The 17,051-nt window shown below is 32.3% G+C and overlaps 1 protein-coding gene across 1 annotated transcript in view; it reads right to left on the reverse strand.

Annotated features, from left to right (window-relative positions):
- Window positions 1–5,812: 5,812 nt before the first annotated feature.
- LOC133323561 (voltage-dependent calcium channel subunit alpha-2/delta-4) overlaps window positions 5,813–17,051 on the reverse strand; it is a 107,141-nt gene continuing 95,902 nt past the window's right edge. Inside the window, exons 12-17 of the mRNA XM_061532476.1 lie at window positions 13,330–13,434; window positions 13,003–13,264; window positions 12,457–12,933; window positions 12,230–12,385; window positions 12,014–12,170; window positions 5,813–6,011 (exon numbers count right to left, since the gene is read on the reverse strand). Of these exons, the coding sequence (XP_061388460.1) occupies window positions 5,818–6,011; window positions 12,014–12,170; window positions 12,230–12,385; window positions 12,457–12,933; window positions 13,003–13,264; window positions 13,330–13,434 (1,351 nt within the window). The 3' untranslated portion in view covers window positions 5,813–5,817. The remainder of the gene's footprint in view (window positions 6,012–12,013; window positions 12,171–12,229; window positions 12,386–12,456; window positions 12,934–13,002; window positions 13,265–13,329; window positions 13,435–17,051) is intronic.

Here is a 17,051-nt window from a genome sequence, read left to right on the forward strand (position 1 = left end):
CGAAAAAGTGGATATTTATTGGATATATTTGGTGACTAAAAAGAACGCTAAGTGCCGAATTGCAGCGAATTATGTTGAAAAATGTGCTCAAAACCCGCAAACGAACGAAAATTGGGGTTTCCGTTACAAGGGCGCTACCAGAAGAAGTGGGCCTATATTTTTAATTTTTAGTGGAGAAATTTGCTACGAATTCGGTTCGGTCTACGATTTATCCATAAATCGTTATACAAACAAACAATGATTTATTTAATAAATTGCGTACTCTATACTCTAATGATGACCATCAATTATAAATTCATGAAATGTTTACATTGTATTCTAAGCGAGGAGCATGTAGAACATAGAAAAAAAAAATAACTATGAATAAAATTATGAAAATTATCATTGACCTAACAGAGAATCAAGGGGAAAAGTTTATAAAAATGCCAAAGTGACATTTTCAGATGCAGAAAGAATTTTTTGCGTTCCGAAAAAGTTGTGCAGGTCTGTAAAGCTCTCGAAGATCAATCAGTCAGCATAATATAGTTCATATTTCATTATAACTTGGAAAAAGACTAAAAATTCTATGCTCAAGTAAAGGCTTGCAGAGCCCACACCGCGAAAATCTATGCACCAGTATTTGGCATTAAAATCAATAGAAAAGGGACTTTGTAGTATTTATCAAGCTATCCTCTAATTAATACTTTTATTGTTAGCTACCGAAAACAGGTTTGCATTTTAAATAATAACAGAAGTTAAAAAATCAAGAAATTATCAATATGGCCACATGTGTATATATTTCCTTCTATTTGTTAATAATTTTAAACAAAATCGACCTTGAAGATTGCACTTAAATAAAGCTGTGAATGTTTAAACTAATTCCAATAATTAATCTTGAATATATTCTGTATTAAAAAAAAAAAACACCAGCTATAAAAATATTCTAATACGTTACACTGTGCATTAGTAAATTGTAATAACAAATAATAGTAATATTAAACAAATTAAAACTATTATGGACTTCATTGGCTATTTTGCATTACAAAAAGGTCTATAAAACAAGCAAAAGTAATTATGAATTTATATATTTTAGATGATATGAGAATTTTAGATTTTAGTAAGTCTTCTTTACTTTGATATAAATTTTATTCAATATAAATGTATATATTTGATATTCGTTCTTTGTTATTTTCGAGAAAAAAAATATAAATATAATATTTGCATTGCCTATGTAGCAGCATTATATCAAAATAAAAAATATTTATATATTTTCTCTTTTTATATACTTTTGTTTGGATAATAATTGTGCGTATTTAAAAGTCAGTGCAAAATTAATGGTTATAATTTAACTATATATTTTTTTAATTAATTCTAATAGTTTCTTCAAAAAAGAAAACCACAAAAATAAAATAAAACTTAAATGCTTTTCATTAACGGTTAATTGGTTGATCATAAATTTTGTTTTGATATTCATTTTTAGTTTTGACTACATTTATAGGTATTATATACGTTAATTTTAATAATTATTAATAGTATTTAAAAAATAAATAAAAAATAAAATTATAAATATTTAAATCTATTATTTATAGTATTACTTGTTTTTTTATCATTGAAATAATCGGTAGGAATTTCTGTATTTTTTCTGTATTATATTTATTTTTTTTTTTGCTTTTGTTTTTATAATTTCAAGAGATCAACACTATTTAAACAAAAAACAAACAATTTGTTTTTAGTTAAGTTTTTTTTTAATATACGAGTATTGAATACCGAGTATTCGTTTTCTATGTCTGCCATTGGTAACCCTATTTAAAAGTGATATTCTATATAGTCATTTTCCAATGTTCATAAAATTGTGTGTTTCCAATGAATTTGTTGTTCATAACATCGCCAATAATAATAACTTGCATAAATCACCATAACTACCCCTTAGACATAAATACAAAATGTATGTATGTATGCATGTATCTTCATGTTGCATTTGTGAATTTGTTTTCTCTGGGTGGAGGATCTATTCATTCATTAACTGGGTTCATTGGTTTAGTTAAACATAACATTTTTGTTTTATACCAACAATTCTTGTTTTGGTTAACTTTTGTCTTACTTTCAGAGTTTTGGTTTTTTATTTCTATTTACTATTTTTTGATGATTTACATCCTTACAAAAACTTAAGTAACTAAAAAATCTTCTCTAGAAATTATTGTCTACACAAAGAAAGAGAAATATCAATTTCAGTTTGTAAAAGATTTGACATAAACCATTCCTAAGATTGAAACCTCCTCTATAACTCCTCGAAATTATGTCATACTGTCGTTTTATAAATCCCACAATTTTTGCTAATCCGCACTGGAATATATCCACAAATACAACGCATGACTCGTAAACAGGTCTTACCGCTTGAGCTACAAGACGCTTCTATTATTCTTTCGTCCACATTCTAAAGCTTGTTTCCACCCAAGGCTATAATAAAGGACAATCCGAATCAGGACAATCCGAATCTTAAGCCAACAAGATAAGCAAGACCTTGACCAATTACATTTATTTTAGTTCTTGTGATAGCTATGTATGTACATAGACTCTTGGAAAATTGGCCGAAGATTCACTTTTGAGGGTACGCCAAAATTTGGCTAACCATTTGAGGCGCAGTCAACATTAAATTATATGAACCGTACCATCGATTCAAATAAATATTTCATAATTTTTTCTGAGTTTTATGTTTTTGAGTTTTTTGTTTTGAAAAATGGTGCTTTGGATAGCTACCTCCGAAATTATTTATTCTTTGATGGTCTTTCACTCCAACCATACGCCAAGTCCTTCAACTATGAATCGGATCACAATGATATAGACGAACATTTCCAAAATTTTACAGTAAGTCGGGAAGAAGACGACTACTGCTTACCAGTTTGCAGAGATAAATTTGTTGACGATTGAGGCTGCAATTCCGAAAAAGTGATCCAGGTCTGTAACCGTCTCGAAGATCTATTGGTGAAAGTAAAATAGTTCATATTGAACATAAAATAGTTCATATATAAATAGGAAAAAGACTACAAATATGACGGATTGATTCAAACTGAGAGAGTAATTATTTTCTATCAAGTGATGGCCAAATTCCAAATGATCCCAATAAATCAAGTGTTTTTTGGGAGAACGACTCTTATATTTTTATACCCCACACAACTATGTTGTCTGGGTATTATAGCTTTGAGCATCGCCAAGATTTTGTAACGCCGCGAAATATTGGTCCTCGACCGACCTTCAAGTATATGAACCGTCAGATCTCTCAGCTAGTCGATCTAGACATATGTGATCGTCAGTCTTTCCTTTATAATGTGTAAACATGGTACAGGCCACAGTTATGGTCCAATCGTTATGCATGTAGGGGACCAAAGAAGACCCCTATTGTTTTTGGTAATAATCTGTTAATATTTAGCGAATGAAATGGACCAAAAACTTCATTTTTGTCTATTTTTTCTGAGGTCATAATTATGACCCGAATTTCACGAAATTTTACGCAGAGAAATGTAACTCACAATTGAATAAGCAAGGCTGTTTTGATGAAGATCGGTGAATATTTAGCGGTTCAAATATACCTCAACTTTTGGGTTAAAAATGACAAAAATGTCATTCTATGTGGTAAATTTTTACTCCTGAAGGTCATAGACCCGAGAAGTTGATAGTACTCGGATGTGGTATTTATACGTAAATATTTAAAGGTGCCTATCTTACATAAAGTTACGGTTATGGCCGGACTTATAATCGGTTAAGTGGGTGCAAATATCGGGAAATATTGCCCAGGCTCAGAATATATAACCGCAGAACCCCGTCCGACTATACTGTTAACTATAATATTTTTTTCATAATTTCATCTTTAGGTTGAACGCTAAAATTCCTATTTTCGACCACAAACCATGTTAAAAATAAGGATGATCTTGACCAATTGCATTTGAACTAGTTCATGTGATAGCTATGTATATACAGAATAAGGTGTATAAGTTTGAAACAAATTGGATTATTAATTTTTGGGATGTCGTGCCCGCCATTCGTAAAAATACTGTTTCGAAAAAAAACGCGTTTAAAGTTTGAGAATCACTGGATGATCATTGGTGAATTTAGGAAAATAGTTGCAAAAAAGTAATGCTGATGGAAAATGTCATTGATTGGAAACTATGAAAGAACAAATTAATTTATTGAAAGGAAAGTCACAATTGAAACAACAACGCTGACTGAAATTTTTAGCCCATGAGAATATTTCGACTGTATGACACAACATATGTTGAGTCAGTGATATTGCAGATATCTCTACAAATTACTAGGAATGTGAATAAATCGAAATCGTGATCAATCAAATCAGATATATTTAACGATATTTTGAATGAAATGCTGCAATCCAGTTTCCAGAATAATACCAATCAAGAGATATATATGTGCCCAATAATGAAAAAGAAAAAAAACGGGATATGACTGAAGAGAATAAAAAATAAAATAAAACCCGATTGTAGAGATACAATGAAAATACTCTGAGTAAAAAATGGAATAATATAAGTGGCTCTGAACAATAAATATTATAATAGAAGCCGAAAGTCGTAGATTTGGAGTGCAGAAGTAGACACTGATTTTTTACAAAAAAGTATACAAACTAAAAACATGGCATTTTATATCTGTATTATAATATACAAATGTATTTGTTTGAATCATTATGAATATTTGTGAAATATCGGCTTCAATTTCATTTAAATAATTCAAAAATTATATTTACAAAGTTCCTCTGGAAAAAAAATTGAAGAACTTATAATATGTGTAGAGTGAAAATCGAAAATAAATTCCGATTAATAGAATATTCATGCAGGTTGTGTGACAGTACAAAATTAACCACTTCCGTTGAAGATAAGAATCCAACAAATAATATATAATCGAATAATCCAGATTTTTGGTTTAACTCAACAGTCAACCTTCTAAACAATAAAATACAAAGAGCACCAAAATGTGGAGACTTTTCTGGGCATTCATTGATGAATTCAAATATTGTGAATGCAGTTGTCTTCAATTTTGAATGGTTTAAGTCAAATCCCCAAAACAAATGGAAAACTAACATATTTTTATCTAAACGAAAAATAAAATTTTACTAATTCTTATTACACATTAAACTAATTTCTCTTTTAATTTATAAATATTTTAATTACTTATGTTTTCTTGTTGTTGTGTTTCTTTTTTTTTTCTGTAGGTACAATTACATAATAATAATAATTTTTGCAGGTTTTTGTTTTTCTCCTTAATATTTTCATATTTTTCATTTCATTTTCAATTATAATTAATTTCAATTGTTCTAACAAAAATTAATTTACAAATCTTCATTTCTTCATGCTCATCATTAATAAATTCTCTTAGGTTTCATGTTTCGTGTCTATTTGGGCGTATTGTTGCCCATTTTATTTCAACTAGGAATTTGTATTCCATTTTTTTTGAAAAATTTTCAATGAATTCAATTCAATTTACTAAATCGTAAAACATAAACTAAGAAATTTATTGTTTTGTTTGTTTCCTTAGACATTGTTTTAGTTTTATTCCCCCCAGGGCCATAAATTTGGTGTCGTATAACTACAGCAAAAAACAAAAACTTACATCCGAACTTAATTATCCTTGTCTCTATGGGTATGCTTATTTTTTGTTGTTTCTTTCAGTGTACGTACTTATGAATGTTATGCGTTGTCTTGTGAAAACCGAAAAAGTATACAAAGTTGTTGTTGCTGTTGTTTGTTTTCCATGTGATGTGGTAGTAATGTCTATAAGGATTCGATTTTAGATGTAGTGCAATTGTCGCTTATGCGTGCTGCCACCTTAGTATCACGCATTTGTTAACAGTACACTGACAAGAATCATGACAATGTGGGCGATAACAAGGGAGACGGGCTTCTGCAGAAGATGTGCACCACGACCACACTGTTGTATTTCGATTTCTTCCGGATGATAGTTTATACATTTTTTGGGTCGTCGTCGTTTTTGTGTTTCCTGTGATTGGCGGCGGGTACTGCAGGCTCCTGTTTTAAAGCAATTAAATAATGTATATTAATAGCATTTCTAGAGTATATGATTGGATGTGCAAATTTAGCAATAAATTTTAAATTTTCAATAAATAAAGAACAATTGCTTGAATTGAAATATATTTAAAACTAGCTGGACCCGTGGCGCTTCGCTGCCCTACTAAAGTGATTAACATGGGAAAGTTCACGTAGAAAACTATTTGTATGCAGTTAAAAGCTATGATATAGGTTTTATAGTAGCAAAATTCGAAGATTACTGTTCGGCTATAGATATTGCGTAGTGTAATAGCAGTAATTATATCGTAGCAGCTGGTTAATGTATAAGTTATTCGATTCAATAGATTACAAATACATTTTTAAATAATCATTGATTAACAGTGGTGATATTAAAAACAAATTTGGATTGACTCTCAATATATTTTCTCCAATATTTACATGTTTTTCATTAATCGTTCAAAGACCAACACAATCATTCATTCCCATTAGCCCCAACCTTTATGTCTGTATTCTCAACTGATTCCCCATTATATGGCTGGGATCCCTTCCTCGCTCTGATTGATATCGCTTAGATCCCTGCTGTATAATTCCTGTTAAGGTTTTCAAAAGAATGCATTATCACATTATAATATTTTTACCGAACCTAGATTTAGTCTTGGTCTTAACTATACATCCCTTTGTATTTTTAAGAAAACCAAGATCAAGTCCGTTGATAGAATTTGTGGCAATTGAGTTAGTCGTTTCCTATACACGTCTTCGAAATAATAGTTTTTGTCATATCAGTTTGATCAACTAAACTTAATACGTAATGGACACATTTTGTTTTCAGTTCAGCTATGATGATAACTCACCACAGATTTTAGATTTTTGTAACTTTTAATCCACCATCAGCACTTCGCTGCTGGATATCTCCCAATTATTGCTGATACATACTTTTATTGAATTTATATTTATTTTCCCCAATGGTTGTAGAATTATTGAAATTCAATACAAACAAAAAAGTTCCTTAACTATTTTTTTTCCAAAATGACAAAATGTAAAAATTGTAATGTCAATAATTTTCATTTAACATACATTTTATTAAAATATGTTAAGATCATGGTGAGGTAACAGCAGACGTTCGCGGAATTACTGAACTGGTGTTTTTTATCATTACTGATAATAAAATAATAGGTCAAAACATTATGAGTCGAAAATTTCTGATTTGGACCAATTTTTACTTCCTGCTAATTTAAAATTGTACTTATCTGAATATCATACATACTTTTATGAACAGATTTATTTAAGATATTTTAATATGTTCATAGAAAATTAATATTAGTTCAGAGGTATGATTACGGTTTATGTTTTACCTCCTCGTCATTGCAGAATTTTGGAAGTTTATTTTGCCTATCTTACTTCCATGGGATGGCATGACTGACTGCAAAAATTTCTGCGAAGTCAATTCAGAGGTTTTCGTGTCTGCAATCGAAAGCGTATCTTTTTTTTTCTATATATAGACAAATTAAATTCAATTAGGAGTTAGTTCTCCCCATTGTTTCACGCCAATTTTTATAGGGATAATGCGTATTTGTAACAAATTTACTCAGGCAATTTTTGAAGTTGGAATCTGTAACCCTTCTTAAGATATAAGCATAAAATGTCTATGTTATTTCATAGTTGAAAATACTTTTGATGGAATAACTTGACATCCACGCGGAATTTTAGGATTTTATCTAGCCAGCATTCTTTATATTGAGTAGCATCAGGTTCAGCGGTTTTTGACTTTTCAAACAAAACTTTTTTTATTCTCTATATGTAGATCATTTAAATGCAATGGGGATTGCATTTCCCCCTAATATACCGCGCTGAATTTTGTATGGATGATATCTATGTACACCAACGTTATTCAGACAAATTTTGAAGACTGTATCTCTAGCCGTTCTTAAGATATACGCATATTACATGTTCCGGAATTTTGAGGTATGTTTACTATTAATGCTATAACTCTGCAACCACGCGGAATTTTTGAAGTTTATCTAGCCTATGTTACTTTCAGGGCATGGCATGACATTCTTTGTAAATATCATTATCATCTGTTCAGCGGTTTTTGCGTCTATCGGGAACATACACACAAACAAACAAACAAATTTTTTCATTTAACATACAAACAAATTATAGCCATGTCCGTCCACGTTTAGGCAAAGCTCCCATTTTTTGGTATTTTGAGGTTATTGAGCGCGTTTTTCAACCGAATTCGCTGAAATTTGCTACATTGGTTTCATATTAGGTACTAAATGTCTCCACAAAAAATTATAAATATAGGTCCACTTTTTCTGGTAGCCCCCATATAACGGTACCTCCTAATTTTCAGTATTTTGGGGGTTTGGTCGTATTTTTCCGCCGAATTAGCTGCAATTTAGTATTTTGAGTTATTAATGGGTACCAAATCTCCCCACAAAAAATTATGAATATAGGTCCAAACCTCCTTAGAACGTAAGGTTCGTTAATGAACTATAACCCGCATTTAGGCCTAGTCCCTGTGTGGGAGGTACCAGAATGAGTGGACCGATATTCCCCATCTTTGAACTTGAACAACGTTTGGAAGAAATAATAAGATGGGCGAAATTTGGATGAAATGAACATTTTCTGAAACGGATTTGGTCCAAAGAAACATGGGGTCTAGAACCAATATTTCGATTATGCACATTTTCACCGTGTCAAAGTGTATACACCCTCATTAGCCATGAGGCTGAGGTTATAATTATACATAAAAAATTTCTGAAATTTGTATTATGATTACCAAATGGTCGGTATGAAATGTCGGTACAGGTCCACTTTTTGGCATTTTCCCTATATTTTCATTTCAAGTACTTGTCAGTATATCTATGGTTTATATTAAAATAGTTAACTGATCCATATTGTATTCCACTATAGTATGGGGGTTTTTTCGAAATTGTCCGTTTATACCCTACATAGTATGGAATTTTAAGATGATTTACTCGATTTATCATTCTTCCAATACGCTATGCTTAATTTCGTGCAAATCGAAAGATATATAGGGACTTTGGTACACCATTTACAATAAATGACGAAAATTGGGAGCTATATCTAAATCTGAACGATTTCCACGAAACTTATAACACATCATTCCAAACTTACTATGCCAAATTTCATGCAAACTGAAAGATTTGCCCATGTAGACAGACGGACGGACATGCAAAAATCGATTCAGATAGTGATTATATGGATACTCTCAAGAGGAAACATGTGTCTATCTCGTTTCCTTTTGCCTATATCAAACATATGCACAAAGACGTAGCACCCTGTACCACAGTGTGGTGAAGAGTATTAATATTAGCTTAGAAATTGGGCATAACCCTTAATTAGGCATAACCCTTCGTATTATAAAAACGCCAAATATTAGCTAATTCCTATACAATGTTGTCAATATTGGCCCCGCTTTAGGTATGCCTCATATAACTTTGTCCTCTAAATTGCAGTATTTTGAGGATTTTATACAAATGTTTCACCCTATCATGCGTTCATAATATTGGTTAACATTTTAGGGTTTTGAGTTTTTAGGAAAACCCCCAACGAAATTGCTAAAATTTGTATTTGGTCTACATTATGGGTTGCAAAAATCGATTGGTTCTAGGTCCACTTTGTGGTATGTTCCCCATATTTTCATTTCACGCAACTGTACGTATTCCTATGGTGGAGGGTATCAAAAGTTCGGCCCGGCCGAACATAATGCTTTTTTCACTTGTTTTTCATTTGTACTTATTTTGTCAAAATAGACACGTAGAAGCTATGAATATCTTCTAGGGTGAATACTCGTAAACCTAACATGAATAGTAGGTAGTGTTTTTGTTAGAAATAAAATTGCAACTTTTCGCTTTGAGGGACCCACTCATTCTCGATTTGAAATTTCGTCTACAAATTGAATTTGCATCATATTGAAGATTTGTAACTTGTATTGTGTATTTGAGTGCTCAAAGAATAAGAAAATTAATTGACACAATTTTGTTGTTGTTTTGGAGTAGTTTTTTTTTTTGTAATTAAAGAAAATTCTTTCTTTTCGACTGCGGACAAAATTTCCGACCACTGGAACATCCAAGTACAAAACGTCAAACGTTATTCGAAAGATTACATGCCTGACTCTGATATGAATCAGGAGTATTATCCTTCCTTCAGAAAACAAGTTAGAAAACATGTTAAATCGATTTTAAGTTTTTATAAGCTCCATGAGGTCGAAATTCAAAATATCTAATATTAATGGGGGATTCCTAGGAGAAAACTCATTTTTTGATAGGACTCATTTTATGAAAAAGACGTGAGAACAAATTGATTAAAATTCTGAAATTACCAAATAGTGGGGTTTCCGTTATATGGGGCTATAAAAAACGGATATCGATATTGATTAGTTTTGATAGTGAGATTTCAAAGCCAATGAGAAAACAAAATACTCAATTACAGAAAAATTGAAATACGTGTCTAAAATTCCCAAAATACCGACTTTGGACAGTATTAATATTTTTAGTACGGAGATGTGGGGGTTCCGTTATATTGGGGCTACCCTTAAACTTGGGTCAATATTAATAATTTTTAGTACGAGGATGAGCTATGCAATGATAACCCAAACTACCAAATTACAGCTAATTTGAATTAAAAACGTTTCCGAAATTCCGAATATTGGAGCACCGTTATATGACGAAGACCCTGAAACTTGGTTTAATATTAAAAACTTTTGGTATAATGTGAAGCCAAAATACAGAGTAACACCCAATTCGGTTGTGAAACGAACACGAAAAGCATAAAAATACCGAATACTTGGGGGTACCCTGAAAAATGGGTCAATATTAATAAATATTTTTTGCAGTTAAATTGGACACGCAATGAATATTGGTTTCAGGGTACGGTACCGCCCCTGAAACTTGTGTCAATATTAATCAATTTTGAGACGTCCATGTTTTTTACATTGAGAACTTAATTCTTAAGTAAAAGCCAATTTGGTTGAAAAACGTGTACAAAATTCCCAAAAATTCTGGGGCAACCCAGAAACTTGGGTCAATATTAATAATTTTTGGTACGGATATGTGTTATACAATGATATTGCAAAATGCCAAATTACACCCAATACGGTTGAAAATATGTCCAAAATCCCAAAAATGTATAATACTGACCGTTATAGCCCATTTACCATACCGAACATCCTAGGAGTATTAGCAATGCCTGTGAAAACTTTCAGAGCTCTATCTTAAACATTTCGGTCTCTATCGCGGTTTAAACAAACAGACAGAAAGGCATGCGTAAATTGACAATGAATTTTATTGCGATTGTGTTCTCTGATGAATATTTCGAGGTGTTACAAACGGAATGACAAATTTAATATACACTCCACCAAAAATTCTCAAAATTGGTCACCTTTTTAGAATTTGTTTTCCTGTTACTCATCTTGGGAGCATAGGGCTTCCACAAAGTCCCGCCATATTACTTGATTAGTCGATGCTCGCTTTCTTGATACTTGGGGATCCTATTCTGGTTATGCTGTGGACATTTTTTCTTAAGGTGTGGCCAATCGATTTACATTTCCTACGTTTAATCTGCTTTTGTATGTGTTCCTGGTTCGTTAGGTTCATAAGAAACGTAGAGCTATGGAACATTACGAACCAGGAACTCCTTTTTAGGATAGTCCCATATAACTGTACCTCCCAAATTGTACCGAAAATAAAACAAAATATAGTGGTATCCAATAGGAATCATTTACTGCCAAAATTCGTAGTTAGTAATCGATACTTTAAGAGCATTAACATTTTTGGACGAAATTATCTTAATTGTTGAAACTCTTTTTGGAGGCAATGCTTTCGTCGCAAATTGTATGCCACTATCATCAATATTGTACCCCAGTTTTTTATCAAATTAAATTTATATTTTTAAATTCACAACCACAACACATTTACCATCGCATCACTGAATCGTCTATTAATATTATTGTTATGTCACAATTAACGTAAACTTACCAACAATGCCGGACTCTTCCATCGGCTCTATGTCCAGTTGCTTGGAGCCACATGGACACAATGTATCAACAACTAATAAAATAAGATTACTGTGTGGAATTTTCTGAACACTAAATGGACGTTCGCAGCCCGATACGTGGCAATTTGTCAGTTTACCCTAAAATAAATAAATGAATTTGAAAGTTCAACCAATAAATTATCCGCAAGCAAACAAACCTTTAAGGGATTATTTTGGCCCCCTTGATTTAATCTTTCGGGCTGGAGCATATATAAGTCTGTACGTAAGTCGCAACGGCGAGCATTGGAAGGATCTGGATTTGAACGTGGTCCAACGTGAGGTTTATGTTGTTTTGGTGTTGGTGTGGTATATTCCTGCAATAAAACAAGAAACAATTATTAGTGTTATAGGGATATAGCAACAAAATACAAAATTATGATCCTACTACATCAGCGGTGGTAAAAAGTTCATCCATTTCTTCGTCAACGGGTGATATATAATCCTCTTCGAATGTTTCATAATCATCGGTATAGGTTGGCTCTTCAAAATTCTCTTCATTGTAAACATAATCATCATGGGGCCATGCCTTAAGCGGTGTGGGCAACAGTGACAACCAAGTGGCACTCAGCGATAGTAGATACTTAAAGAACCACGAAGCAACATAGTGGGGTTTGGCACGAATTCCACAAGCTGTATATGGATTATCGGAATTCGAACAGACACCTTGATAGTCATTTACTGTTACGCGTTTATATATGCGGTCTTGCACCAGGGAATCCATTATAGTACCATCGATTTGTCCGAAGAATTTACCCGTATGTTCTGATTCTTCGGATATAATAACAAACCCATTATTATCCAATACATAACAGTCTAAATTATCCGATGCACAGGTACGTTTACAGCCTGTCATTCCAGTACACTGAAGAGAGAAATGAAAAGTAATAATACAGAAACTTATGCAAATTTTCAAATTCCATTTAAAACATACAGCTGAGGTGATATTTATAAAATGTTTGGCCAATGAATCGTGTTGAAATTGTAAACCCACTACAGCTGCTGGTGCCTTATGGCCACGATGTTCCACAAATATGGAATGTGAAGCTGTCACTAATGTACCATTCGTTTTACCATTATATCCCGAACCGAATGGTACACTGTATACAAAACTATCCTGTTCGACGCTATGTTGATCTACTGCTCGTTTATACCAAGACATATCCATGGCTCGGGCATTTTCTTCGCTGAAGTGTCTGTTAAGCAGGTAAGGGAATTAATGAAGTAACCATTTTCAATAAAAAATAAAATATCTACTTACGGATCAGGTGAATCATCTGCTGGTTTAATGTGATCGATCCACCTCAAAAGGCCGGAACGTGTTGCAACAAATGAAGTGGTAACCACAAACTTTTGATAGCCTTGTCTGTAATGGATGAAGTAAATATGAATTAGTTTCGGGCATATAACATAAGTGGAATATCAAGTGCCTTCTGTAATGTTTTCAATACTTTGACATCACTTATATTGATGAAGATCTACAATGCCTTGTATGCAAATATGAATTGCATACATATTAATTATGGAAGTAGCCATACAAGGATTCATAATGAGTGGATTCTTGGGTGGATTTTAAAGTGAAGTGTAGTTTTGAGAGACAGGAGTCCACCCTGGGTATACTAGCATTTACTTGGAAAACAAGTTTTGAATCCAAATTTTAATATACCACTGCGAATGGTTTTGGGACCCAAAGCAAAACCTTCCGATGTAATGAAAATGGATGGGATCATTATATAAGGTATATAACAAGTAAGTGGATCTATGGCAAAAACGTTTTCCAAGGATATCTTGCATTGCACTGGACAGCAGAAATAATTTGAAGGTTCCAACCCCACTGGAAATATATTAGCAACTTTTAATGGTCAATTTTCTTAAAATATCGGCACAATACAAAACCCAAAATTTGTCCCAACCCTCCATTTGGAGAGGGATGCCAATATTGTTAATTTTTGGTAAGGAGATCTGTTTCCCAATGAGAATCTAAAAAACCAAATTAAAATCAATTCGGATTAAAAACATGCCCAAACTCATCAAAATACTGATACAAAGACTCTATGCACAATTTAAGCACACACAAATTCTAAGAACATCACGCTATCTACCGAAGGAAGTTCTTAGAATTTTATAAAGAGGACGGTTATTGTCACTTATGCCAAAAGTTCAATGTTTCTTGAAAAGTATATAACGTGGTTTTATTTATTTACATTGTTTTGTTGAAATAACTTTCTGATAATCTTAGGATGCGTATGTTAATTATAATGTTGCCAGTGCTCTTTAGTAGACTATAAATGATATTTATGCAAATTGCGGTTCAAAATTCCAAAATACGGAAATCACCACACCAATAACCACTTGAAATGAATTATACCAATTAACTTAGTTCAATACATGGATTAAAACCGATAAAAACGTCGCGTGCAGCACAATTATCTTGAACCTACTCATAAACTACTCGAAATATTTATTAAGATCTACAATTTTTGCTTTGAGATTAATTCCAAATTAAAGACTAGTAAGGAAAGTAGTAACGTCGGACGGACGACTATATGATACCCTTAACCACTTTGGGTATATTCAACACATGACTCCTAACAGACGTCGCATTTTTAAAGGACCAGTAAAATGAAATTGGATTCATAAACATACGCTGAGCCAAATTTCGTGCAAAGCGAAAGATATATAGGGACTTTGGTGCACCATTTACATTAAATCGGACGAAAATATATATGGGAGCTATATCTAAAAACCGATTTTTCCCCAATTTCAATAGGGTTCGTCCTTGGGCCAATTAAGTGACCTATGCCAAATTTCATTCAAAGCGACCTGTACTTTGTTCACAAAAATACATTGACGGACAGACGGACATACGTAAATCAACTCAGAAAGTGATTCTATGCATATTCTCAAAAGAAACCATGTGTCTATCTCGTTTCCTTTTGCCTGTTACAAACATATACACAAAGACATGATACCCTGTACCACAGTGTGGTGAAGGGTATAAAAAAGTATAGTCTATATTGCAAACGCATATAGTTTTATAATTGAACATTGCTATGTTTTCTAAACTTATTCGTTGTTAACTTTAGTTGGAGCTGCGAAGTGCAACTGGTCCAGCTTGTACAAATATAGATTACTAAATATTTGTATTTCATACTAATTTTGGTGTTTTTTTTTTTTGTATATATTTTTTAAGACATTTTAAAGCGCTTTACAGTTTTTCTTTGTAAGATTTCAATAATTCAATAATTATGATTTTAGGTAGGGGAATACCAAAATTACAGCCAACACTTCAGAGTCACATATATGACATAGCTGTTTGTATCTAACGAAATGTAAAAAGTATATTTTTAATAAAAATAATAGTATGTGTATAAAGCGGAATGCCAACTTCTGATTGGCTGTTATGTTGAATTTTAAGTACTGCCATCTAATTTTGCCATATTTACTAGATTTGCGTTCCCGAACTTTTCAAATTATTTTGTACCCTGAGGCGATTTATAAAGGTTTCCCTTTTACTAGCTTTACATTTAAAAATCTAATGAACAGATCATTAGTTTTTCTCAAATATAAAGAAGCTATATGGTTTTTTGTTTTCTAACAAAAATATACTCTTAGTTGTAATTACAATCGGTGACTTCTAATTTTTATTTATTTTTGAGCCAAAAAATATGTATGTTTAAATAAAAAAAATTTAAATCGGGTATTGTGGACCACTATAAAAAAGCGAGCCCACATAAAAAAAGAAATGGTAGTCCACATTATCCGAAGTTTCTCTAATATTCGCTTTATGTAGGGTATATACTTTTATGAAAGGCATGGCCATGTGTGGGGCGGTACCAGAAAGGGTGGAAAAATGGGTCCCACTTTCGGACTTTTGTTAGGTTTGCTAATGTATTACAATTTCCAAAGTTCGGATCAAAACGGACATTTCACTCGCTTGCTATTGGATTAAGAAATTTTCGAAAGTTGGACTTTTTTATGGCGATGGTACCAGATTTAGTGGATCTCATCTTCGGAATTGATTTGAAATCGATTAAAATACGACGGTGTGCAGAGTTTGGGTCAAATCCGACACTCCATTCTCGTAATATTGGATTTATAAATATAGCAAATTTTGGCAATTTGGGAGGATGGTACTACAAGGAGTGGACCGTTGGATTCCATTATCGGACGTGATCTAGGATTGATAAAAATATTACAATGTGTAAAATTTGGATAAAACCGCATATTACGAATGATATTTACAAGTTTTCAAAATATTAACCCTTTGTGTGGAGGTAAGTCCCATCTTCCAACATGGTAAAATATTATGTTGTGAAAATTATCGTTTAAATTTGATATTCCGTTAGCATGACATTATAAAATTATTTTTTGGGAAATTTTTGACTATTTTGTGGAGAAGATACCAAAGGGAGTGAAGCGATATTTTCCATCTCCGAACATGATTTATGTTTCGAAGAAATATTACGATATGCAAAGTTTGGATTATATCGAATACTCCCTTCGAGAGTTATCGTGCGCACCAGACAGACAGACGGACATTTGTATATTGACTCCAAAATGTCTGAACCAAAATTTCGATGAGGCACTTTTTTGCCATAAGGCGGGATCGAATATGTTATGTCTAAATGTAAAGACTTTATTGAAGGCCAGATATGAAGGAGAATTACCGATACAGAAGAATGTAAGCATATTATTGTATTCATAAAAATTTCTACTACTTTGAATCGATTTTAAAATATTGCTTCTATGTGGAAACATTTGAGGCAGATTTGGTAAGTTTAAATATTATTCTTATTAAGGGAACCCACCCCCATTCACCATTTTTTATTTTTAAGATTTTAAATGGACTGGTAAATGAATACCAATCATTGTTAAGGTTTGAAACTTTGCACATATATATTTGAAGATTTAAAAAGGAAGAAACATAATTTACAAAAAATTGTTGTTCTTGTTTTTTGTGATAAAAGAAAAGTCCTTATT

The sequence above is a fragment of the Musca vetustissima genome, unplaced genomic scaffold (assembly GCF_032173495.1).
Source record: "Musca vetustissima isolate MV318-11 ecotype Yass unplaced genomic scaffold, APGP_CSIRO_Mvet_v1 utg9771, whole genome shotgun sequence".
In the NCBI taxonomy this organism is placed as follows: domain Eukaryota; kingdom Metazoa; phylum Arthropoda; class Insecta; order Diptera; family Muscidae; genus Musca; species Musca vetustissima.